At 43.3% G+C, this 21705-nt stretch overlaps 2 protein-coding genes across 4 annotated transcripts in view; one reads left to right on the plus strand and one right to left on the minus strand.

Moving 5' to 3' along the window:
- The first annotated feature begins 1167 nt into the window (after positions 1-1167).
- On the plus strand, positions 1168-20748 carry RMC1 (regulator of MON1-CCZ1). Of its 3 annotated transcripts, none has more exons than XM_087818997.1 (20): positions 1168-1284; positions 1926-2002; positions 4311-4395; positions 5218-5274; positions 6201-6287; positions 9309-9449; positions 9751-9854; positions 11087-11176; positions 11269-11374; positions 12121-12232; positions 14703-14747; positions 14977-15030; positions 16179-16307; positions 16821-16927; positions 18425-18544; positions 18875-18952; positions 19290-19394; positions 19487-19555; positions 19634-19859; positions 20589-20748. In XM_087818997.1, the coding sequence occupies exons 1-20, from the start codon at positions 1183-1185 to the stop codon at positions 20666-20668; spliced, it is 1974 nt and encodes a 657-aa protein (XP_087675123.1). In that variant the 5' UTR covers positions 1168-1182; the 3' UTR covers positions 20669-20748. The 3 variants fall into 3 exon arrangements, with proteins under 3 accessions (XP_087675123.1, XP_087675124.1, XP_016067012.1); XM_016211526.2 differs by lacking the exon at positions 1168-1284 and adding an exon at positions 1740-1757; XM_087818998.1 differs by lacking the exon at positions 20589-20748 and having other exon boundaries at positions 19467-19555; positions 19634-19718.
- Positions 18068-21705, minus strand: part of NPC1 (NPC intracellular cholesterol transporter 1) — a 39714-nt gene continuing 36076 nt past the window's right edge. The window contains exon 26 of the mRNA XM_016211523.2: positions 18068-21257. Within this exon, the coding sequence (XP_016067009.2) occupies positions 21175-21257 (83 nt within the window). The 3' untranslated portion in view covers positions 18068-21174. The remainder of the gene's footprint in view (positions 21258-21705) is intronic.

A 21705-nucleotide genomic window follows, 5' to 3' on the forward strand; every position in this document is an offset into this window, starting at 1 on the left:
TCTCACTGCCTAGTCTCACTTCCAACCTGCTGCAGTGCGGATCTGCCCCCATCCCTGCAGACACGGTCTTCCAGAGGAAGCGCCAGTGTCTTCCCTGGGACATAAGGCAGAACACTACAGTGATTTCCCCACCTGCCTGAAAGAGTCTCTGCATTTAGCTTCAGACACAGCCCCCTGTCCTTTCTCTTTCTACCTCTGCTTTTTACTGACTCCCCTTCCTGGCCTCCAAAGGTTGGTTTTGCGTGCCTTTTCCACTTTACACCCCTATCTTAGGCCATCCCATCCAATTCCACGGCTTCAATGACCATCTATATTACAATAAGTCCTAATTTCCACCTCAAGTTTTGTCACTCTTCTGGTGAGCCTCAGACCCGTCCATTGTCTAGGCGGCCTTCTCCTTGGAGTCACCTGTCCAAAACGCATCGTGATCTTCCCCACTTCGCTGCCAAACTTCTCAAGTCTCCAAAATCCCTCTGTTGGTTGAGAACGGACACAGGGCTCCCTTCCGCCTCTTTCCCTTCTATTTCTGGGTTGAAGAGCTTCCCTCCAGCCCCTCAAATATCAAAGCCATTCAAAAAAGGCTTTTTGACCTGCAGTCTACACTCGGTTTCCGCTGCTTGCTCGCAGCGTCCAGGTGCTGACCACAGGACTCACCTCCTCCGCTAAGCTCCCGGGGCAGACTCAGTAAACCCTCCCGCGGGCAACGACGAGCCTTCCCTAGAGCCACAGCAGCCCTGCCGGGTACGCGGGTAGCCGGCCCTGCGCAAACCTCCCGGGCCGGACAGGAGCCGGGGCCCGAACAAAACCGGGAAGGCGCGGCCGGGACTGGGGGCACCGCCGCCGGCCCCCCGCGCCGCTCTGGCTTCCGCTCTCCCGGGCCCCGCCTCTCCTCGCAGCCCCGGAGCGCCCTGGGACCCCGCCCTCGCGGAAAGGGGAGGAGCCTCTTGCGCGGCTGGGCCCCACCGCGGCCCGGCGGCCGTCGCCGGCTTAAGCCCAGAGGGCCGCGGGTCACGTGCGGGAGGGCGTGGGGGCGTGGCACCAGGAAGTGGCTCCCGCGCCCGCCGGATCCCCGCCGCCGCAGCCCGCCCGGACTCCTCGCGCCCCCGCGCCGGGTGCCGCTCGCCCTGCTCCACGCTGGCTGCCACCCTCGGGCCCCCCGGCCCCGCCGCCGCGGCGCCCGCCATGGAGGAGGAGGACTACTACCTGGAGCTGTGCGAGCGGCCGGTGCACTTCGAGAAGGCGAACCCGGTCAACTGCGTCTTCTTCGATGAGGCCAACAAGCAGGTCCGGGCCAGCCCGCACCCTCCTCCCCCGCGCGGCCGGGCGCGCCCTGCCCGCCGACCCCGGCGCCCGAAGGTCGCTCCGCGCGCTCAGACCGGGTGCCGGGGCCCAGGCCTGGGGCCTCCCCTCCGCCCCGGCGCCCAGCGCGCCGGCGCCTTCCTGCTGGGTGGGCCGCGGGACCAGGCTCCTCCGCGGCCGGGGCCGGCGTCCCCGTGGTGACAGCGGGGTGCGCCGCGCGCCGGCGCCGCACACCCAGCGCCCTTTGGCCGTGTGGGCCGCTGTGAGCAGACCAGCCTTTTCCCGGCGCCTTTTGTTGGACTTAGACGTTGAGAATTTCATTATTCTCGGAATTTTGGAAGGTGGGGCAGGTGCGGAGAGTCTGGCTGGGTGTGTTTGAGCGCGCTGCACCTTTGCCAAACTGGATTAAAACTTGGAGCCCCGGTGACCTCCGACCCCGTCTTGCACAGTTTGGAATGGTAACCTTTTTGGTGTCTCGTTTCTTAAAATTCATGTGAACACCAAGCATCACAGAATGATCCGTGTCACGTTGGTTTAGCTGAACCAAGGGTTGGGTGCAGCAGAAATATTCACTCGTAGGTTGGTATATTGTCCAGACCGTTAACATTGCTGCTTTTCCCTTTCAGGTTTTTGCTGTTCGATCTGGTGGAGCTACTGGGGTGGTAGTTAAAGGCCCAGATGATAGGAATCCCATCTCATTTAGGTAACAGTATTAATGTTTTCAGAGCAAGTTAAGCATGTAAATGGCGTTTTTCTGTTTCTCATTCAGGAGGTGGTTTTAAAATGTTGTCCTTTGCCTCCCTTAAGAGGTCGAAAGTGTGCGTGTGTTCGCGTGTGCGCGCAAGCCCACACACAGATCCCTGTCAGTAGGGAGAGGGAAGCAGACACCTGCTGTGCAGTCTTGCTGGCAATACTAGTATTTTTTGTAAGTTGATTTGGGAACCAAATACTCCCAAGTAGGGCACCTACTTCCTGGTACTTGAAATTAGCAAGTCAGTGCATTATTGATGTGCCCATTTCCCGTTTCTTGATGGAGGAGGACCTTCATTTTCTCATTAGGTCCAGGTCTTTCCAGAGTGTTTGGAAGGTGGAGGGGATTCCTGAGTCAGTATTTTTCAGGTAATAGTGTATATTAAGAAAATCCCAGCTTTGACTGGCTATCCCAACTTATGCAAGTTGAATGTGTATAATTATGAGTAGCAGCTGCTTTCACTTTTAGAAGTATCACAATTTGGGTGATAAACTCTGGTCACCTGAACTCCTGTGATTACAGAAGGGGAGAATACAATGTAGGCCCTCATTTCAGTGGTGACTTTAAAAAATGTTGGCCTGTTCTGATGGGAAGTTTATGAAGTGGAAATGAATCACGACATCATTTGTTGGGCAAACTCTGATTGCAGTGCCTGTGCTAGGCATCAGGCATGTGAAGGCTTTGAATTAGCCTGGCGCTCTCTTGGAGAATGCATAACTTTAGTGTGGGAGACAAGAATGTGGACATACAGAGGAGATGTGACATTTACGTTGGGAATAGGAGGGAGAAAGCCTCAGAAAGGAGGTAACCTTTGAGCAAAACCTGAGCGCTTGAATGGGATGATTCTAGGAGGCCTCCCCAGTGGAGAGGACACCAAGTGCAAAGGCGAGCACGCATGGTGTTTGGGAAATGGAAGATCAGGTGTCCATGCAGAAAGGGGAGGTGGTGGTATGGCCACTGGCAGGAGTCAGCTTGAACCTTATATATTCTGCTGTGGAATTAGGGCTTTATTTTGTTACTGAAAATTTGTGAGGTGGGGCATGGCATGCTCAAATCGGTGTTTAAAAAGATCAGGCTGGTCATAGCCTTGAGGCTGGATTAGTTGGGAGCATGTCAGAGTCGGGGACACCACTGAGAGATGATTGCAATAGTCTGAGCCAGGCGGGGTGAAGACCAGACTGAAGGCAGTATAGACTGGTATCACAAAGGCATTTGGTAGTCAAAATGAGAGTGAGCCCATGATTGTCCAGATTTGGGGGCTCGGTAGGGTTTGAGGGGGAAGATACTGAATTTACCCTCTCATTTTTTATTTATGTTTTTAATCTTCACCCAAAGATCTGTTTTTTTTTTATTGATTTTAGAGAGAGAGGGAAGGAGAGAGGGAGAGAAACATTGGTTGCCTTCTGTGAGGGATCAAAGCCGAATCCTGGGTATGTGCCCTGACCGAGAATCGAACCCGAGACCTTTCAGTATGAGATGACACCCCAACCAACTGTGCCACATCGGCAAGGGCTGAATTTACCCTCTTTTAAAAACATTTTATTTATTGTTAATAGCCTTACTGTTGTGTAATTATTATTAACTGAACGTATTTAACATATGTAATTGATGGGTTTGGACATAGGTGTATATCCGTGAAACCATCACCATAATCAAGATGATGAACATCCCGTATCCCCTCTGCAGTCCATATCTTGATTTTCCTTTGTTTGAGGTGGTTCTGAGACTTCTAGGTGGGGCCATTTTGATGGGAAAGAGGACACTAATGTTTCAAAAGCTTCGCTGTGAGAGTGATGGAGAGAGAAGGCGGTAATTTGTGGAGGTTACTGTGTGGGTATTGGAATACGGTTCCACACCACCGCAATAGAGTATCAGAATAAAGTGAGTTGTAATCTTTTTGCTGGTGGAGGGTCTTGCCTTTAATTTGTCAAAAGTGCAACATCTGTGAAGCGCAGTAAAGCGAAGTCCAATGAAACAAGGTGTGCCTGTATGTACGTATTTGTCTAATTCTCAGGTGAAAGTGCAGGTGATCTCAGTTTTTCTTGTTAACTGCAATACCATAAGTTTCTTCAGCAGCTTATTGCTAGTTGGATTTTGTTTTATGAAAAGAGGTTCTGCTAGCTTCAGAAGCATAAGTTTAATTTTAAACTAAGATTTGCCACTTCCTGAATATTTAACTTGTCTTTTTTTCTTCTCACAAAATGATAGACGTTAGAGTTCAGTTATTAAATTTAACTCTTAACACACTCTTTTCTTAAAGAATGGAAGACAAAGGAGAAGTGAAGTGCATTAAGTTTTCCTTAGAAAATAAAATATTAGCTGTTCAGAGGACCTCAAAGACTGTGGTAAGACATATATTTAAATACAGTATAAAGAAGTACTTTTGGAAGAGAATGAATTGCAAACTTCCAGTGTTAAAGGAAACATTTATTATTTTAATGTCATGGAAACTATAATTATGTTTCATTGTATTTGAGCCTTTGGAATTCTTGAAGAAAGACATTTGAATGGATAAATACTTGTGACCTTAGTTTATAATTTTTGACTTAAATTAAAAAAACACGAATTTGGAACTTCAGGCATCTTTTGTATCCATTAATAGCTAGCATCATAGATTATGTGAGATGTGTTTTTGGCTACGTCTTGAGTTACCCTTACCAGAGTAATTCACGTATTCACTTCTCTTATCTTTGAATGCTTGACCTAATAGAAACAGATATTCAAAGTTGGAGCAGCTTGTGGGCATTTTAGCCTTTACAAATATTCATCATTACATTTGTAAAGCAGAGAAGAAACTGTTGATAAAGAGGCAGAATCCTTTTCCCTTCCATCATTGTGAATTGTGAAAATTTTTGGAAAGCCTCTTGTAAATTGTAGAACAGCACATTTCTCTGAAAACCATTTGAAGGATGAATTTTCAAAATCAGTTTCTAAAACCTAACTGAATATTTGGATTAACTCTTTTTTAAAAATTGAATGGTCAACCTGCTGCTGTTAAGGAGGCAGATTGTCCAAAGTGATCTTTTTATTTTTCCCATCTTTAAGTTTTTGTCAGTTTTGTTCTAATCACTTTTTAAATTTATTTGCCCTTTTTTTTGGTCTGTTGTGTACCAAAGTAGGTTGCTGCCTAATCCAGATTTTTCCTTGTGTTTTTTTTTTTCTTTCAGGAGTTTTCTAATTTTATCCCGGATAGTTCTCAGATGGAATACACTCAAGAGTGCAAGGTATGGGCCCGTATCCTTTCCTAGTTGGTTTGTGTTCAGCTGCGTGGGTTACATTGTGAAGACGCTGGGTAGCGTGGTGACGGAGAGTACAGACTATAAGGCCAACTGTGCTTTGTGCCGAGATGCTGCATATGGGCTCTGTGACTTTGGGCAAGTTTTAAAAATTGCAAGCCTGTTTCTTCATCTAAAGACTTGCCCTCATCATGTCCTTCCCGTTTCTTTCCCTAGGTGTAGATTCTAATCCATGTTAATTAGATTTGCTGGGTATAATAAACGGCTAGAGAAGGCTCAGCTAAAAGTGGCAATGTGGCACCAGAAACTAGCAGAAGTTGCTAGTGGATAGGGGGTGGCTTTTGGCATCTTTGTAATGGTTTTCCTAAATGAGTTCAGGGTGGGCTCCTCAACAAGGAAAGGCACATGAGGCGAAAACTGAATCCTTCATAGGCCTCCAGTTCCTCTGTGTGCAGCAGAGGCCGTTGCCATAGCCCTGTCTGCCCTCAGGCCGAGGGCACTGCTGTTCACCAAGTGAGTCAGATATGTGGGCTCCAGGTCCCCAACCCCATTTTGGTCAACACTCACTGAGAACCTTTAGGCCTTTATACTTTTATAACCCCAGTTTTTATAACATGTTTGACTAAGAGATGTCAGCTGTCCTTTTGTTCCTAAAGATAGAAGTTGATATCTGTGAGTGTTGGTCAGTTATCTCTGCTTTTCCTTTTGTTCTGTTGACTAGATGGAGTTAGATTCAGGTGCTTCAGTGAGGTGTTACAGGTGAAAATCCCGGAACACTATTTAAAAGGAAGTTTGATTTGTTAATATGTAACTTTTATTAAAGAGTAATACAAACAGAGTATTTTAAGCTTTTGAAGAGACTGGTATATACATTTTTCTTATTAAGAAAAAAAACTTTCTATAATTCTTTTCAGACCAAGAATGCCAACCTACTAGGATTCTGCTGGACCAGTTCCACTGAAATTGTCTTCATTACAGATCAAGGAATAGAATTTTACCAGGTATTATATTTGTCACTTATGTTTGCTGGAGGCAAGTCTGTAATAGTAGTTTGGCAGCTTTGTGAATTCAGCACTAAATAGATATTTTGAGATAGATTCTACAACGTTAGTCTCTGTTGGAATTTAATTCCTTTTTTCTAATTAAAAGTAATACATGTTTTTTTATAAAACATTCAAACATTACCAAGATTTATTACCTGGAAAATAAAAGTTCCCATAGTCCCTAGAAATACTATTATGAATAATTTGGTGCATATTCTTCCATTTTTTTCCTACACACATACAAACTTTTTTTTTTTTAAAGATGGGACTATTGTATAGAAACTTTTGCGACTGTTTTTTTGGTTTTTGGAGTTTTTTTTTTGCCTAGCAGTATGTCTTGGACATCTTTACCCTTTTTATTGTGACTGAGTTGTATGCTGTGTGGATGTACTAGTTTATTTAACCAATTCCTTGTTGATGAACATTTGGCTTATTTTCAGTTTTTTGTGATTATAAACAATCTCCAGTGAACATGTTTATAAACATTTCTTTATATTCTTGAGTGAAGCTGTACAGATATTGCTAAGTTTCTTCCAGAAGTTTATACTTTAGTTGTTGTTCCGCTTATGTATTCATTGGTTGATTGTTGTATGTGCCCTGACCAGGGATTGAACCCACAACCTTGGTGTATTGGGACAATGCTCTAACCAAGTGAGCTACCTGGCCAGGGCCAGAAGTTTGCACTTTTATGAGCATATAGGAATCTCCATTTCCACACCTTTGCCAGAACTGGATATTGTCAGTCTATAACATTTGCCAATCTAAGAGACAGAAAGGCATTTTTATTTATGTTTTTCATTGGTAGGGAGGTAAGCATGTTTGCATGTTTTCATCGGTAGGGAGGTAAGCATGTTTGCAATAAAAAAAGAAAATTTTTTTATTGTGGAATGTAACAAAATTTACCATCCTAACTATTTTTAAGTGTATAGTTCAGTAGTGTTACGTATATTCACATTGCTGTGAAACAGATCTCTAAAACTTTTTCATTTTGCAAAACTACAACTCCCTCCCCATTAAAAAACTCTCCTTTCCCCCCTCTCCCAGCCCCTGGTAACCACCATTTCTATTAATTTGATTAAGTACTTCACATAAGTGGACTCACACAGTAATTGTACTTTGTGACTGATTTATTTCACTTAGTTTACATCCTCAAGTTTCATTTATGCAGTATATGTCAGGATTTCCTTTTCAAGGCTGAATAGTATTCCATTGTATGTATATACCACATTTTATTTTTTCCATTTATACATTGATGGACACTTGGGTTGCTTTCACCTTTGGGCTCTTGTGAATAATGCAGCCTTGAATGTGGCCATAAGTATCTCTTCAAGACCCATCTTCAGGTCTTTTGGGTGTATACCCAGAAATGAGCTTGCTGGATCATATAGTAATTCTATTTAAAATTTTTTTTGTTTTATGAATTGTTGTACTGCTTTCCATAGCAGTGCATTTTACATTCCCACCGGCAGTGCACGGGGTTCCAGTTTCTTCACATCCTCACCAACACTAGTTGTTCTCTGTTTTATCCATAATAGTCTTTCTGTGTATGAGATGTTATCTCTATGGCTTTGCTTGCATTTTTCTGATGATTAGTGATATTGAACATCTTTTCATGGCTTCTTCGCCATTTGCATATGCTCTGGAGAAGTGTCTAATCAAGTCATTTGCCCATTTTTTAATTGGTTATTTTATTTTTGTTGTTGTGTTGTCAGAGTTCTTTATCAGGTAGATAACTGACAGATATTTTCTCCCATTCTGTAGGTTTACTTTGATGCACCTCTCTCTTCATCTTTTTAATGTTCCGACTGCCTGACCTATTGGGAATGCTTCTGAGATCTCTAAGTGGAGCTAATGTAGGGGGTGTTAGGATTCTTTCAGGTTTTAATTTTGTTGACCTATTGGAAGCAGTATAATTTAGAATCTATGGATGGAGAAAATACACCCGTGTAGGCAAACATTCTCATGTTAATACCATGGTGCTTTGCTGTAGAGCTGTCACAGAAGCCTTTGTAATGACTGGCAGAAAGAAAACAAACTTTACACTAATCCCATACTCACAGAAATAGAGTTTGATATATGATAGCATGGAAAGGGAGAGGATTGGTTTCTTTACAGAAGGGTCCCCTGGGGGAATCATTTAAAAGTATGTATTTCTGTTCTCTATAGTAGAAAAGTGGATATCAGATCATCTAGATGACCTTCAGAACTTCAAGAAATAAGTTAGAAAAAAATAAAAAACAGCCCACCCCCAGATAAGCAAAACAGAAATGTTAGAAAGAGGACTCTCAGACATCCTTGTTATTATAGCTGACTCATGCCTCCCCACCCTGACTTCCATCAGTCCATCAGTTTTGTGTTCTATGAGCTCTATAGTGTGTTCCTTAATGTATCAGAACATTTAAAGGATGTTAAATTTTGCCTTGATTTTAAAATACTGAGTTTGCATGCTGAGTCTCATGAACAAATCTATTAGAAAAAGGGAGCTGCTCCCAGACTCCCTGGTAAGCGGAGTCGAGGTGGAGACCAGGCTGAAGGCCGATGCCACAGGCCCCTGTGGCTGATGTAGCATGTGGGGCTCCAGGGTGTGGGCTTGTTTGGATCGTTTCCACAGTGAGTGAGAATGTCGTTGCTGTTTGCTCCGGTGCATGGTGCCTGAGAATGTGCAGGTTCAGACCTGGGTCTTGCAGAGAAATGGCCTGGCCAGAGTGTACCTGGTAAGGCAGGTTCCCTCACGTCTCTGAGCCTTATTTTCTCCTCTGTCAGATATTAGTGATGCCCACCTCTCAGGGTTGTGCCAAGAGTAAGTGAGCCAAGGTGTGTAAAGCACTGAGCTTTGGGAGTCATAAGTGGTAGCTGAAATAAAAAATAATGATTTTGAATTTAACTTAGTTTTTTCTGCTTTTTATTATTTTTTTAATATATAGTCTTCTGACATTTTGCTGTTCTTTAGTGAAGACTGTTTCTTGACCTTTGCTTCAGGTATTACCAGAGAAACGAAATCTGAAACTCTTAAAGAGCCAGAATATCAATGTGAATTGGTACATGTACTGTCCCGAGAGTGCTGTGATTCTGCTGTCTACCACAGTCCTTGGAAATGTGCTGCAGCCCTTTTATTTCAGGGTAAGAGTAAGCCTCCCTTTTTAAAAAATTTATTTTCCCCCCCTCCTACTCTGTTCCTTTAACATCCTAAAGTGCCAAGTACTTCGAAGGGACAAGTTCCTTTAACAGTTACCTTGCCGCATCTGACCACTAGAGGGCACACTGTGCCATCCCAGCACCTCCAAGAATGACTAATTCTATGGGGAGAGACCCGTGAGTGAGTAAGGGACAGTGTGTGTATCCGCGGTGATTTTATTTAGGGAATGCAAAACATCAAAGGGATGTAATAAACTTTTCCTAAAACTTTCTTTCCCCCCAACAGGCTGGCACTATGTCAAAACTGCCCAAGTTTGAGATTGAATTACCAGCTGCGCCTAAGTCCACTAAACTGAATCTTTCTGAGAGAGATATTGCGATGGCAACGATGTATGTTTGTCTTTTGAGAGCCTTTCTTTTGTAATTGCTTTTAGTGATACAACTAATAGAAGTGCGTTATAAACACTCCGGGGCGCCCTTTCCTTAGGTAGCCTTGGACCACACATTAAGGGCTTCCCTCTCTTGTTTGGTAACTGGATCTTGTGAACACAGATTTTATGAATGCCATTTTCTTGGCATTCCTTTTTGATTCTACTAGCTTCATGGTCTTAGGAAAGTTTTCACCATTCTAATCTGATAAAATGACATTGAACCAGTTTATTTCTTGGGTATCTTAGTGTTTAAATTTTTCTTTCATTTTGTGAGTTGAAGCTTAGAAACTATTTTTTAAACAAAAATTGTTCTAAATAAGAACATAGTTTAAGTGTTTTATCTAACAAACATGAAACTGAGTTACTGATGTAGAAGAGAGTATTTTCACTTGGAAATGCCAATATCTTAATTTTTAAACTTTATTATGAAAAGGTCAAACACAAACACACACAAATAGAAACTAAGACAAAGAACCACCTATAACCCTGCTCAACAAATAACAAAATTTTGCTTTTAAATTACTTCTGATTTTTCTGTGGCCTAAAACAGTGGTTTCCAAACTTTAAAAGTTTTTAGCAGTTAGAATGCCCCCCCTCCCTTTTTTCCAGGGAAATCTGTGGCATTCTGGTTTAGAGGGCAAAATGAGAGCTCTCCTGACCACAGCGGAGGTGGGGAGCCATTCCCTGCCCTTGGGTCCCCTCCTCATGCCTGTGGCAGGTTAACAGTACACTGTTAACCACAGGAATAAAAATGTGCATTCATGAGGCTTTAAAACGAAGAGTGATTATATTTTCCTGTGATTAAGGAATTTACTCATTGTACAAAACTTGGAAAATACGGAAAGTTAGAGGAAAAGAAAATGGACCTCGCTTCTTACTAAAGGATAATTATTAACAACATGTATTTCCAGTTTTTTTGATATTACATATAAGTGTTTGTTTTTCTTTTAAAGTAATATGATCAGGCTATAATTAGTTTTGCATCCCCCTTTTCACTTCACTTTATATTAGGCTTTATTTTTTTCTTACTAACTGTACTTGCTTTGCAAACATTTTTGTTGGCTGCTAAATATCCTATTAAGTGACTATTTCATGATTTACTTAACTGTGGCCGTATAATTCAGCATTGAGAATGGAGGAATTTTAAACGGCCAAATAAATGTGACTTATGTCTCCCTGTTCTCTGATCAGCTACGGACAGCTTTATGTTCTCTTCCTGCGGCATCATTCTCGGACCTGCAACAGCACAGGAGCGGAGGTAGTCCTGTATCACCTGCCACGGTATATGCTTCATACTTTTCCCCTCTTTCTCCGATTTTAAAATATGAACTAAAGCTTGTTGATCTATTTTTTTGACCTTTCTTATCTTACAGAGAAGGTGCCTGTAAAAAGATGCACATACTGAAGTTAAGTCGGACGGGGAAGTTTGCCCTAAATGTGGTGGATAACCTGGTGGTCGTTCATCATCAGGATACAGAGGTATGAGTTGTGTGTGGGTGTCTGGTCTATGTTGGTACAAGTTAGGGCTGCTTAAAAGACTTGTGAAAATTGACAAAATATTCTGAACACAGACTAGAAAGTGCTTTTTATGCTAAAAGTTTGGCAATTCAAGATAGAAATGGGTTTGATATTCTAGATATTTAGTTTAGAAAAAACAGTGATTCCATATCAGTTGATTAAGGGTAATTAAAAACTATTTCAGAAAGCAGCACTTGAGATTTGACCTTGGAACAATTATTTGGTTGAATCAACTAAGCTGGGGATTCACTCCAGAACCACCATGTTACATGAGCTCTGAACTTCCTTTGTGAGTGGAGATGATAATGGTTTTGAGGCTGGATGGCCCACGAGAAACAACTGGAATAGGTCCTGCTTTTTCCGTGCCATTTGCTGGGTGTCTGGCGGTAGATAAACCACTTCTCTCCCATGCTTCCTGGAGGATGGTGACGCCCATGTCTCTGACTAATGAAGATGTTGCGACTGAAAAAGAATAGCTTAAATCACTTAGAGCTCTTCAATTTGTCAGGAATATTTGTGAGAGTAGATAAAAATGTAAAAGAAAACTGTAATGTCATAGCAAATTCTTTCTGAAAAAACTAGGGATGGGATGCAAACACAGACTCTTTAAGAAACGAATCTGAACTAGCAAGATAGGAGGTAATGAAAGGGTTAAGCCAACCTGTGATCTGTTTTGGCATCACAGCCTGTCTTTTCTTCTGCTTTAGACATCGGTAATATTTGATATCAAGTTAAGGGGAGAGTTTGATGGCACCATTACCTTTCATCACCCAGTGCTTCCTGCTCGATCGATTCAGCCCTATCAGATCCCCGTGGCAGGTAAAGGGAGCCGCCCTGTAGGTGGGGGTCACGTTCAAGATGGAGTGAGGAGTAGAGGAGTATGTGCAGAGGGTCCCAGATCTGTTTGCTTTTGTGAGTGGCTTTTTTTTTTTTTTTTAATCTATCAGCTAAAATTGTATTGTTGTGAGACATATTTTATAAGATAAATGGATCTTCCTCTTAAGAAAATAGAATGATTTCTCTTCTCTGAGCTTTAAAGTGGAGAGTTGTGATTACTCATTGAAGCTGAAAGATTTTTAAATGTGGAATAAGCCCTTGAGGTTTTCGGATTGCCTGCGCTCTGTAACCCTGAGATTAAATTTGGCAGCTATGGATATTTGAACCTGGGGTCACTTTTCCTTGTCTTTGTACATTCTGTCACAGTTATGATAACTAGTGCACTCTCTCCTGCCTGATGCTCACAGTAAGTGCTTAAGGCTGTGGTTCTCAGGTTACTCTAGGTCAGCCCTCCTCCCTGAAGAGGTGGAAGCAGGGAGTTTGAGAAGGAGGGAGGTCAGGGTTTCAGGAAAGGGAAAGACACCATTGGTTCCTTTTGCCTTTGCCTAATCGATTTCAAGTAATATCCAGCTCTCTCTTAAAGGAGAATGCAGTAGAATAAGCTAGTTGAGGTTTGGAACTCTGGTAGCAGTGTGTTCTTGAAAGGAATACTCGGATGGCATTGGTGGGTCAGCCCGCCTGTAGGCAGGATGCCCTTGTGTCCATCAAAATCAACAAGAGCGCTGCCACTGGCCTGCCCTTCTAGTGTTGCTGGGTCAGCCAGAAGCTTACTACCTCTCCGGCTGAGTTTGTAAAGAAGGAGCTATTTCTCACTTTTGAATTGTTTTTTTGGCCTTTTGTGTTCTTTTTTCCTGGATAATGTTAGCATTATAGGCATACTTCTATATTGCACATACCTCTATAGACATACCTCTATATTGCACTGGGCTTTATTGCACTTCATGTATGTTGCATGTTGTTTTTCAAATTGAAGGCAAGGCCCTCCACCAGCAGAAAGATTACCAATTGCTTTCCGCCCCCAGACTTGTTCCCTCCCTCCTACCCCTACCCCCAGGAGACTTGGTAGCCAAACCTGTAATATCTTGGAGGTATGCCTGTAAAAGAATAGATTGTATCGAATGATTTATCTTGTATCTGCTGCTCACTTGTCATGAAGGTAACTGCTGGTGAATTGGTGGGAAACAACTCTAAATATTTAAAACTCAACTGTTTCAGTTGTTTAGAACTAGTTAGAAGGCTATCAGGTTCTAATTGGTTAGTTATAATAAATCTAATGCCAAGTGTGGTCAAAGCAATAGCCAAGACTTAAGAGTAACAAGAAGTCAGGAGTCCACTGAATCTTGGGGCTTCTACAGTGTGGGTTGGTAAAGCATTTTTAAGGTTAATGCCTTTTTGTTCTTTTTCCCTGCTGGATTCTAAGCCCCTTGCAGGCTTGTAGCATCTTTGTATCTTGCCTGCCCTGTGTGGTGGCAGGGTGTGCCTTCAGGAAGAACTTATTGGGCTATTTTGAAAGCTGAAACCAGCAACTTTGGGGAGTGCCAGTTGCCCTCATTTCTTCTTCTGTTTTGGTCTCTTTGATCAGTGGTTCTCACTGGCTCCACATTAGGATCACCTGGGGGGCTTAAAAACCGGAGCCATGTGGCTCTCACCTGAGAGCACTTAAAACAACATGATGGGCAACCAGCGTTGAGGCCCACACGTAAGACCTTTAAAACTTTTAGCTTCCAAATGCAGTGTTCTTTGTTCTAGCTTGCCTGATGGGGTCCTTTCCTCTTTTGGGGAGGAGGGGGGTCTGTTCAGAATTACTGCCTTTTCTAGTCAGCTGATTAAAAGTGTTTTTCTGATTGTACTTGGGTAATTGGAACAGAACTGAGAATCACGTTTCGTTTCTAGGGCTGCATTTCTAAGTTCACTGTGGGCTGCCTGATACATGTGTATAACCAGGGGTTATGAGTCCCTGTAATGAGGTGTTTTGGGGTCTGCTTCCCAGACCAGGTCTCTGTGCCTCAACCTGCTGCTATGTGCAGTGGAGAATTGAGCTAATTATTGAATTTAATTATTTAAATTATTTGATTGAGCCAATTAAACCTAAACACTTGTATTTGAAATACTTTAAGTGAATTATCTATTTGATTTGGAATCATCCAGGTCCACTTCTCATCTTTAATGTGCATGTGTAAATGGTAATGAGTGATCTTTGGTTACTTAGAACAACACTGAATGACATGCTTTCCCCTTCTCGGGAGGGCGTTTTCTTGGCTAGTTCTTGACTTTCCCCTTCCTCCCTGTTATCAGTGGGACATGACAGTTCAGTTCTTTCTTGTTTAACTACAGTCAAATAAACATTTACTGAAGGCTTTAAAAATATTACGTTTTACATCGTAGGTACTGGTATTGGCAGCATTTTCTGGTTGCCTCATCAGTCCTTGCACACGTATGTTTTCTCTTGTAGGTCCTGCTCCTGTGACCAGCCAGTCTCCTGTCCCATGTAAACTCTGTATCCTTGACAAAGGCTTGGCGCTGTGTGCGGGGGAAGCGTTGCCCTCTTACTCAGGAGTCTAAGAGGGTCCGGAAGCCCTGCCCTCATCAGCCGGGAATGATGTTTTAAGAACTGAAGTGGTGGGGAGGGTTCTTACATCGAGGGGCAGGCACTTAGAGTAGCCTCAGCAAATGGGTTTGCCTTTTGTTGCCATGTCTTCTGGTTTCAAATTTCCTATAACATGTAGATTCCTCATCGTGGATTGTCTTTCAGCCTGACATCATCATCAGCGCAAGCCAAGGTAGGTCCGAGGGGACGACTGTCATGTTTGAAAAGAGGGCTTGTTGACTTTGGATGACAGTAGTAGCCAGGGACATTGTCAAGGCGAATCTCTGAGGAATGACCTCTCCCTTCAACCTGGGAGTGGGATTTTCACTTCATACTCTGTTCTCTACTATGTGTGCATATCATGAACAGACACTATTTTTATAATTAAAACAACTAAGAATGGCCATTCCCCTGCTTTAAATCTTTTCATGTCTGCCTACTCTGAAAAGCCAGACCCCCCAGGTTGGTGTGCAGGGCCCTCCCTCTCATCTCCCGCCATCACGCCCACCTGTGCCTGGGCCCTCTGCTCCGTGTCCCTCGGGGTGCGCTTGTTTTTACCCTGCTGGGGAAGACTCCCTTGCGGTGTTAGGTTCTTCTTCCTTGATAATCCTGTAACACCTTGCACCTTTCTCTATTAGAGTACTTTCTACATTAGTCTTTAGTCACTGCAGTATTTTCCTGTCTTGCCCACTGGGATTCTTAAGGAGAGAATTAGCCCTAGTGCCCTAGGCAGCATCCACTGTATATAATGAATTCACTTCTCTTCTGTCTACCCAGAATGGTTTGACTTCTGTACCAATCATGGGAGAATTGAGAAAGGATCACTCAGATCATTCTTAACATAGTGTTTAATTCTCTCTTGGATCCCCAGTTGAGAAAGGCTGTGCCTGCCCACCTGGCAGTGTGCATATTCAGGAAGTTCCTGGGTTGATGAGTGGATGAATTATGAAAGTCCTCTGGATTTCCCTTTGACTAATGAGCCACTACAGGAGAAACAAGAGTACAGGATTGAAGTCAGTGCCACATGTTAAGGTCTTTTCCACCTTCAAGGTTAAAAGGGGGCTAGGTGTGGGGCCGGAGCTGCTCCGAGTTGATTAAAGAGCTTGTTGCCCCCATACTTAGGGAGATACACCATTGATGAGCCTCAGAATGTAGAGGGTTACTTTGTTGCAAGGAATCAACCAGGCTCGCAGTTTGACTGTCAGTCCTTCTGTTGTCAGGGGTGTCCTGAATGTCCTAGACTGTACTGTGGTTTGTAAGAAGCCATTGACTGCTTTGTAATACTTGGGCTTTTGTTCTGGTTTGTGTCATATGATTAAGTTTGTTGCCTCTCAAATCCAGGTTACCTCTGGAACCTCCAAGTGAAACTTCAGCCCATAGTAAACCTCTTGCCAGATAAAGGAAGACTGATGGACTTTCTCCTCCAGAGAAAGGAATGCAAGATGGTCATCCTGACTGTCTGTTCACAGAGTAAGTGGATAACTCCTTCCCTATTGGTGTGATTCTAGCCTGTGCTACCCAACACCTTTTACTGGGAGCTGGGCCACCATTTTATGCCTTGTCTCTGGCCCCTAGCCCCATTCTTCACTTGAAGGATGGGTTATTGAAGCCTTCGGAAAGGCTGCTAAACATAAAATGACTTGTAGGGACTTTGGTAGAAAAGACTAAATAGGATGGTTCCAGGTGAAAGCAAACCTGAAGCTGGGTGCACATGAGGGTCGGGGGTTCCCATCCCTCATTTAAAAAAAAACCATTTTTCAGAATCCCAGTCACTGACTCCATAATATCTGCCATAGCTTTTTCAAGTAAACAGAAAGGGCCTATGAGTTCTAGGCTTCAGGTCTCTAAACTAGACCATTTCTCTGGATGCCGTTTAAAGGAATGTTTGTACTGCTGACCTTTGAGATTAGTTTTGCTGTCGTAGCAGCATGTTCTGAAGTTGACAAGAGTTGGTTGACCTGTGCAAACATTGATTCTTCCCAGTGCTGAGTGAGTCAGACAGAGCAGCCCTGCCTGTGATAGCCACTGTATTTGACAAGCTCAATCATGAGTACAAAAGGTACCTGGACGCTGAGCAGAGCTATACAATGGTAAGTTACATGTACTATGTTGAAGGCTCTTCCGCCCCCACCTGTATAGTTCTGAGTAACCGTAATACAGATTCTGATAGAATATGGCTGCAGTGGGGGAGCCCTAAATTCAGAGTCCCTGCATCCCATTAGCTTGAGGCTGTATCTCAATGCCTTCACCTCAATGCCTTCACCTTTTTTTTTTTTTTTTTTTAAAGTCTGTTTGATCTTACATGTAGATAGATCCTTGGTCTTACCTCTGCTTTATGGACAAAATTGGTCTCATCTTTGCATTATTTTTTTATACATGTTTCTGCCAAGTCAGAACCTAGTCTTAGTTAATTAGAAATAGCATCATTTGCCCTTTTTTTCTTTCCTTTTAGGGTGTAATGGCTATAAAAATAATTCTTGTCGTGCAATTTAGTCAGTATCCTGTAAGTGATGATTAAATGTTAGCACTCTGCTTTTCACGTGGTGGGCTCGGGGTTTGTGGTTAAGGGCTGGGGAAAACTTATTCACAGGTTGTGCGGTAATGTTAGTGCATCATCTTCTGAGGTTAGAAAGAACAAAGCTCAGGACAAGTGTAATGGATGATTTCACTTAAAGGATCTAATTAGTCCTAAAGCTGAAAATGGAAGTGGCTTTAAACAATAACAAAAAATCCAGAACTCCACTCACCCACCCTTAGCTACTCAAGGCTAACAGGATGATGCAGGCTGCTGAAGATGGTCAAGTGACGTGGGTCCCTGTCCAGTGTCAGACATGGTTCAGGGAGGTGGGGAGGCTGAGCTCTTCTAGATCCTTCTCTTGGTTCTGCTGCTAGCGTACTGGGCCGTGGGCATCAGTAGTCTGATCCCAGATGGCAGTTTCTGTGCATCCCTGCTGTGTGGCTTCCTAAGCCCTGGCTAGTGAAGGGTGTGATCCATCTGCAACATGGAGCGCCTGGTGGCGCGTCTTAGAAATGGGTTCTCAGGCCACCGCCACTGCTCCTGCAGAGTCTGCATTGATCTCAACTGCTTTAGAAGTTAGGTGAAGTCAAGATCTTCTCGGAGCTTTCCTATTCAGTAATATTTGGGGAGCCTTACTTACCATTTAAAAACCTAGTACAGACTCATTACACAAGTGTTCACTTATTTTAAGATCAGAGCTTCATAAAACAGATGCAGCAAGCCATTTTGTTTTTATTAAATAACAAAGGCCAGGTAGTCTGTGATAGAGAAAACCAGGGAGTTGTTTTTAAGGGGTTAAAAACAGGGTGACGTCTAAGAGAAAACTGACATGCTTTGTAGTTCCATCCACCATGAACAGTGGTTATTTTCAAGATGACCAACTCTGACTTTCTATTTTTAGACTTTTCCCAGAGAGCACAGGAAAAATAGTTTTGTCCAAGCTGTGAAATAAGTGTTACCCCTGCTCAGATTTGAGGTTCACAGCATCTAGGAATTCAGTCTTTTTAGATGAACTGCAAACACGTCACCTAGATGACGATGATGATCACATTTGTAATTTATTGCTTAGGCGGTAGAAGCAGGGCCAAGCCGGAGCAGTCCACTTCTCAGAAGGCCGGTGCGCACCCAGGCCGTGATTGACCAGTCTGACATGTACACCCACGTCCTGTCGGTGTTCACAGAAAAGAAGGTAAGTGACGGCTCGTCAGCTGCTTCTGGACAAAGAATTCTTAAACAGATCATTTGAAGGGAACTGAGGAAAACTAGAACTCACAATGTGATTCGAATAACTGGATTATTTTGGGTGAGGACCTAGTGCTGGTAGTTTGGCTTCTAATACTCAGGCCTAAACATGATCATTGATGGGAGAGTTTCTGGAGGAGGGATTTGCGCAAAACCAGCTAAACAGCACTGGGCCAGTTTAATATGGGAAAAAAAGGAAGGGGGGATAAAAGAGGAATTGTGTGCAGGTTCCTCTGCAACTCTGTTGTTTCTAAGACCACCTTTGTTTCCTCCATAGGAGATGCCTCATAAATTTGTGATAGCCGTACTGATGGAGTACATTCGCTCTCTTAACCAGTTTCAGATTCCAGTACAGGTACCTTCCAACCAGCACTGTGGTCCCAAGTTAGAGGAGGAGGGAATATTTTTTTAAATAACAGCACTGTCAGTATCTTAACTAAGATGACTGTCTTTATCTGCCACAAGGGCCTGCCTTCCCGACTCAGAGTTCTGAGCAATTCTTGACATCCCATGTTGTTGCTAGTTAGAATAAGTCATCCTATCAAGTTGGGGTCTTTCACCTGTACACTGATCCACTTCTCTTAATCATGGAAACGTATATGCATCAGTTAGAATAGCTGCCGTCCTTGACAAACCTAACTCCAGTCTTGCAGTTGAGCAGTTTGGAAACGTCTTTCCTTCTTTGTCCTCAGCATTACTTGCATGAACTTGTCATCAAGACACTTGTCCAGCACAACCTCTTTTATATGCTGCACCAGTTCTTGCAGTACCACGTCCTCAGTGACTCAAAGCCTTTGGTACGTGCCACCAGATTTGTACTTCTGTGATTAAAAACTTAGTTTAGCCTTCCGACATCTTACGCTGAGTAGTCCGAACATCTGTGTTTCAGGCTTGTCTGCTGTTATCCCTGGAAAGTTTTTACCCTCCTGCTCATCAGCTGTCTCTGGATATGTTGAAGGTAAGAGGCATCCAAGTTTCCAGTTGCACAAATTTCTATTCCTGTGACTCGCATTTACTTGGACTTTCCTCTCTCTAGCGGCTTTCGACAGCAAATGATGAAATAGTAGAAGTTCTTCTTTCCAAACACCAAGTATTAGCTGCCTTGAGGTTTATCCGGGGCATAGGTGGCCACGACAACATTTCTGCACGAAAATTTTTAGACGCTGCAAAGCAGACTGAAGACAACATGCTTTTCTATACTATATTCCGGTTTTTTGAACAGCGAAACCAGCGTTTGCGAGGGAACCCTGATTTCACACCAGGTGAGAAGGTGGCAGCAGTGAAAAGACCTGGGGCAACCACAGACTCAGTAGCAAGAAGACACTGGCAGCTGGTGGGCGAAAGCCTTTCAGTTAGAACTGAGTTCAGTTTTTTAAAAAGAGTCATGACAGCTGCCTAACTCTTAGCCCGTTACTTGTAGTCCAAGTGAACTCAGTGTGCTAATGGGTCTGAATTAGGCTTGGAACTTGAAGCTTGGGGAAGAGAAACATCCTGAGGGCCAGAGTCAGGCGGTCTGAACATAGCTCATATGTCTGACAGCTGCTGTGGGAATATCCCTTTATGAGGAACTGAGAACAGGACAGGAACTGGTGGCTAAGGGTTTAAAATGGCCTGGGGCTTATTAATGTTTCAGGGTTAGGCAGGAAACATTGGCAAATCACTCTTAGGTCCAGAGTTCTGAAATCTAAGGATGGGGAAGGAACATATAACTTCATTCCAGGTCTACCGACTTTTTCTAGCTCAGTGTAGTGTCAGGTAATTAGTACCATGACAGGTTAGCTTCTCTCCTTGTGTCTAGGGGCAGGTGGGGGTTTGCCAGGGGTTGTGAAGGTCCCTGACCAGTTTTGCAATGGCATGAGCTGTGAAAATAGGACAATTCAAAAGCTTAGGAAAACAAAGCATTTTATGAAAGAAAATAAGTTAAAACCCAGTATACACATCTATGAGCTGCATGTCCGTTCTCTCATTTTCCTCTCTTTGTGCCCCTTTAGGAGAACACTGTGAAGAACATGTTGCTTTTTTCAAACAGGTTTTTGGAGACCAAGCTCTGAGGAGGCCTACAACATTCTGAGATCACTCGCTAGTTTTTTTATATATATAAAATGTATAAAGTTAATTTATTGCATTAATAAAGCTCTTTAAACTACAAAATGTTATAATAAAGTGTATCTGCAACATCCTCAAATGTTACTAAAAATACCGTTTAGAATCTGTGGTGGCTCACTCCTAAAAAAAGGAGCAGCATTGCATTGATCAGCCTTCAGAAGTGTCAGTGAGCTGATCACATCCACAACCATCCTGTGTCAACCTGCCGCTTGCTGAAGAATCAATCAGCTTTCATTCCTGGAGAACTGGAAGATGCCGTGTCCTGGTGGCCTTCAGGTTTAGTAATACTGCTCTAGAAGGCAGATTTGCATTCCTGAGTTTACAAGCGCTATGGGCCACAGCGGTTGCTGTTAGATCACCTGACATCTGGAAACATCCAGTGTTCACCTTCGCCTGACAATGCAGCTACTGTCCATAAGTCAACTGACTGACCCGCAGACACAGTTCAAAGTCCCCAAACCCTGTAAAGGGTTAGAAATTTAGGAGCTGTTCTCTCTCTGTGCCTCTGTATCGCTCTTGAGTGGCCAAACTTTTGGCTTTATTTATTGATGGTCCTGTGAAGCATAAAAAGAATAACTTTTGTATCATTTCTTCAAGAGAAAGGGGGATAGTTTGTATAATAGTTACCCTTTCCATCCCCCAGACATTTAAAAAAACACACCAAAGCCCTCATTTTCTCAGTCTATTTCAATGCTTCAAGTTAGTTACAAAGCTATAAATCAAGCAAATTAGTACTGTTCTTTCAAACAGAAGTCAATATGGAAGCCAAAAAGGGTCCTAAGGATAGCTTGAAACAGAGATGACAAGCAGAGGCAGTGTTTTGCTAGAACAGTGAACTGGGGACATGTGAACTGTTCTATGGCATTGTTGGGCTGCGACCCAGCTGTCCAGTCACTCAAGGTCATTCATCTCAGCAAGGACGGTGCCTGGGCCCGTGACATTCAAACTCATTCACGGTTGGACTTCAGGGCCTTGTTTAGTAGCCAACTCAGCCGTCCAGAA

Source organism: Miniopterus natalensis, chromosome 7 (genome assembly GCF_054644295.1).
Source record: "Miniopterus natalensis isolate mMinNat1 chromosome 7, mMinNat1.hap1, whole genome shotgun sequence".
NCBI classification, from domain to species: domain Eukaryota; kingdom Metazoa; phylum Chordata; class Mammalia; order Chiroptera; family Miniopteridae; genus Miniopterus; species Miniopterus natalensis.